General features: G+C 40.1%; 1 protein-coding gene across 1 annotated transcript in view; it reads left to right on the top strand.

Moving 5' to 3' along the window:
• Window positions 1–2,099, top strand: part of LRGUK (leucine rich repeats and guanylate kinase domain containing) — a 35,690-nt gene that overhangs the window by 1,625 nt on the left and 31,966 nt on the right. Inside the window, exons 2-3 of the mRNA XM_027702472.1 lie at window positions 276–383; window positions 1,078–1,159. Coding sequence (XP_027558273.1) covers window positions 276–383; window positions 1,078–1,159 — 190 coding nt within the window. The remainder of the gene's footprint in view (window positions 1–275; window positions 384–1,077; window positions 1,160–2,099) is intronic.

Here is a 2,099-nt window from a genome sequence, read left to right as displayed (position 1 = left end):
AAATCCCCACAGAAAACCTGCTGGACCTTTTTAAATGTATAGAACTGTTAAAGAGCATGTTTTTATTTAAGTTTTTTGGGGTTGTATTCCTCATTTTTCCTGTTTTTTAGTGCCTTGGGGGGATGGCGAAGCCCTGAAAGCAGCGTTCGATTGAGGATTTTATTAAACTCTGTCGCATCCCAGCAGCCCCCAAACTCTTCCAAGCGTGGAATTTCACTCCATGGATCTTCCCTTAATCCATTCCTGTCCCTGCCCCCCTTCCTGGTGTTTTTTAGGGTCGGATTGAGGGAGTTTTGGATGAAGAAACTGCAGCTGAGGGGCTCCACAGACTGGGCTGCTCAGCCCCTGGCCTCGAATACGTTTATCTCGACCTGTTCCTCCCAGTAAGTGCCAGCAAAAAAAAAATCAGTTTTAAGTCCTCCTCTGCTCACAAGTTTCCTCTTTTCACCAGCAAATAGTAAAAAAATTATCAAAAAAAAACAAATCAAGAGGCAGATTTTTGTCTCTCTCTGTCAGTGCTTTTTCTTATTTACTCTTTGTGGTTTCAAACCCATTTTTTCTCGGGCAGAAGGTGTTAATAATCCATCCCATTTCTGCATTTTAAACATCACTTTCTACAAAAGGGAGTTTCTTAATTGGCTGTAATTATCACCAGGCACAAGGTGGGGTTGGTTTTTCCAGGCAGTAGCAGCAGCAGGAAGATTTATTTTTTTTCCCTTATCCTTGAGGTGGGAAAAATGGACCTTCCTGTTTCAGTCAGCTGGGAGGGAAAAAATAGAGGAACGTGGGAAAATGGTGCACTGGAAAAATGTAAAAAGTGGTGCATTCAGAAAGTTAAAATCTTTAATTAAAAGATGACTTGCTTCTCTATCATTTTCCATGCAGCCTTTGTTTCCCTGGCATTTTTCCTGGCTCCAGGTCTCTCTCCTGGTTGTTTTAAAGTTTTTTTTTGAAGTTTTCTCCCTTCATGGCTGGTGTAACATCCCTTGCTGTAGATGTCGTGTCTTCACTGTCTCCTGTGTTTGCTCAGGTTACAAAACTGCTTCTTCAAAATCTCTTTATTTGCTTTTTTCCCAGGGTCGTGAGTTAAGGGACGTCCAAATCCTCTGTGGATTCATCCACCTGCAGAAACTGGACCTTTCCTACAATCAAATTAATGGTTTGTAGTAAATAAAAACCAGTAAATTCTTGGGTGGTGGAATCATCTCAGATGAGAAATTCACTATACCAGGGGATTTTAGTAGCACAATATATCCAGGAATGGCTTGATCTTCTTTCCAAAATATCCAGCAATGGCTGTTTATTCCCAAAATATCCAGCAATGGATGTTTATTCCCAAAAAATCCAGCAATGGCTTGATCTTCTTCCCAAAATATCCAGCAATGGCTTGATCTTCTTCCCAAAATATCCAGCTATGGCTGTTTATTCCCAAAATATCCAGCAATGGTTTGATCTTCCCAAAATATCCATCAAGGCTTGATCTTCTTCCCAAAATATCCAGCAATGGCTGTTTATTCCCAAAATATCCAGCAAGGCTTGATATTCCCAAAAATATCCAGCTATGGCTTGATCTTCTTCCCAAAATATCCAGCAATACCTTGATCTTCCCAAATTATCCAGGTATGGCTGTTTATTCCCAAAATATCCAACAATGGTTTTATCTTCCCAAAATATCCACCAATAGCTTGATGTTCTTCCCAAAATATCCATCTATGGCTGTTTATTCCCCAAAACTATCCAGGAATGGCTTAATCTTCCCAAAATATCCAGGAATGGCTTGATCTTCTTCCCAAAATATCCAGCAATGGCTTGATCTTATTCCCAAACTATCCAGGAATGGCTTGATCTTCTTTCCAAAGTATTCAGCAATGGCTTGATCTTCCCAAAAATATCCAACAATGGCTTGATCTTCTTCCCAAAATATCCAGCTATGGCTGTTTATTCCCAAAATATCCAGCAATGGCTTGATCTTCCCAAAATATCCAGCTATGGCTTGATATTCCTAAAAATATCCAGCTATGGCTTGATCTTCTTCCCAAAATATCCAGCTATGGCTTGATCTTCTTCCCAAAATATCCAGCAATGGATGTTTATTCCCA

This window comes from Neopelma chrysocephalum, unplaced genomic scaffold (genome assembly GCF_003984885.1).
Source record: "Neopelma chrysocephalum unplaced genomic scaffold, ASM398488v2 Primary Assembly neopelma1_187, whole genome shotgun sequence".
NCBI lineage: Eukaryota > Metazoa > Chordata > Aves > Passeriformes > Pipridae > Neopelma > Neopelma chrysocephalum.
The sequence above is the reverse complement of the archived record's forward strand: the minus strand, read 5'-3'. Positions and strand labels throughout refer to the sequence as shown.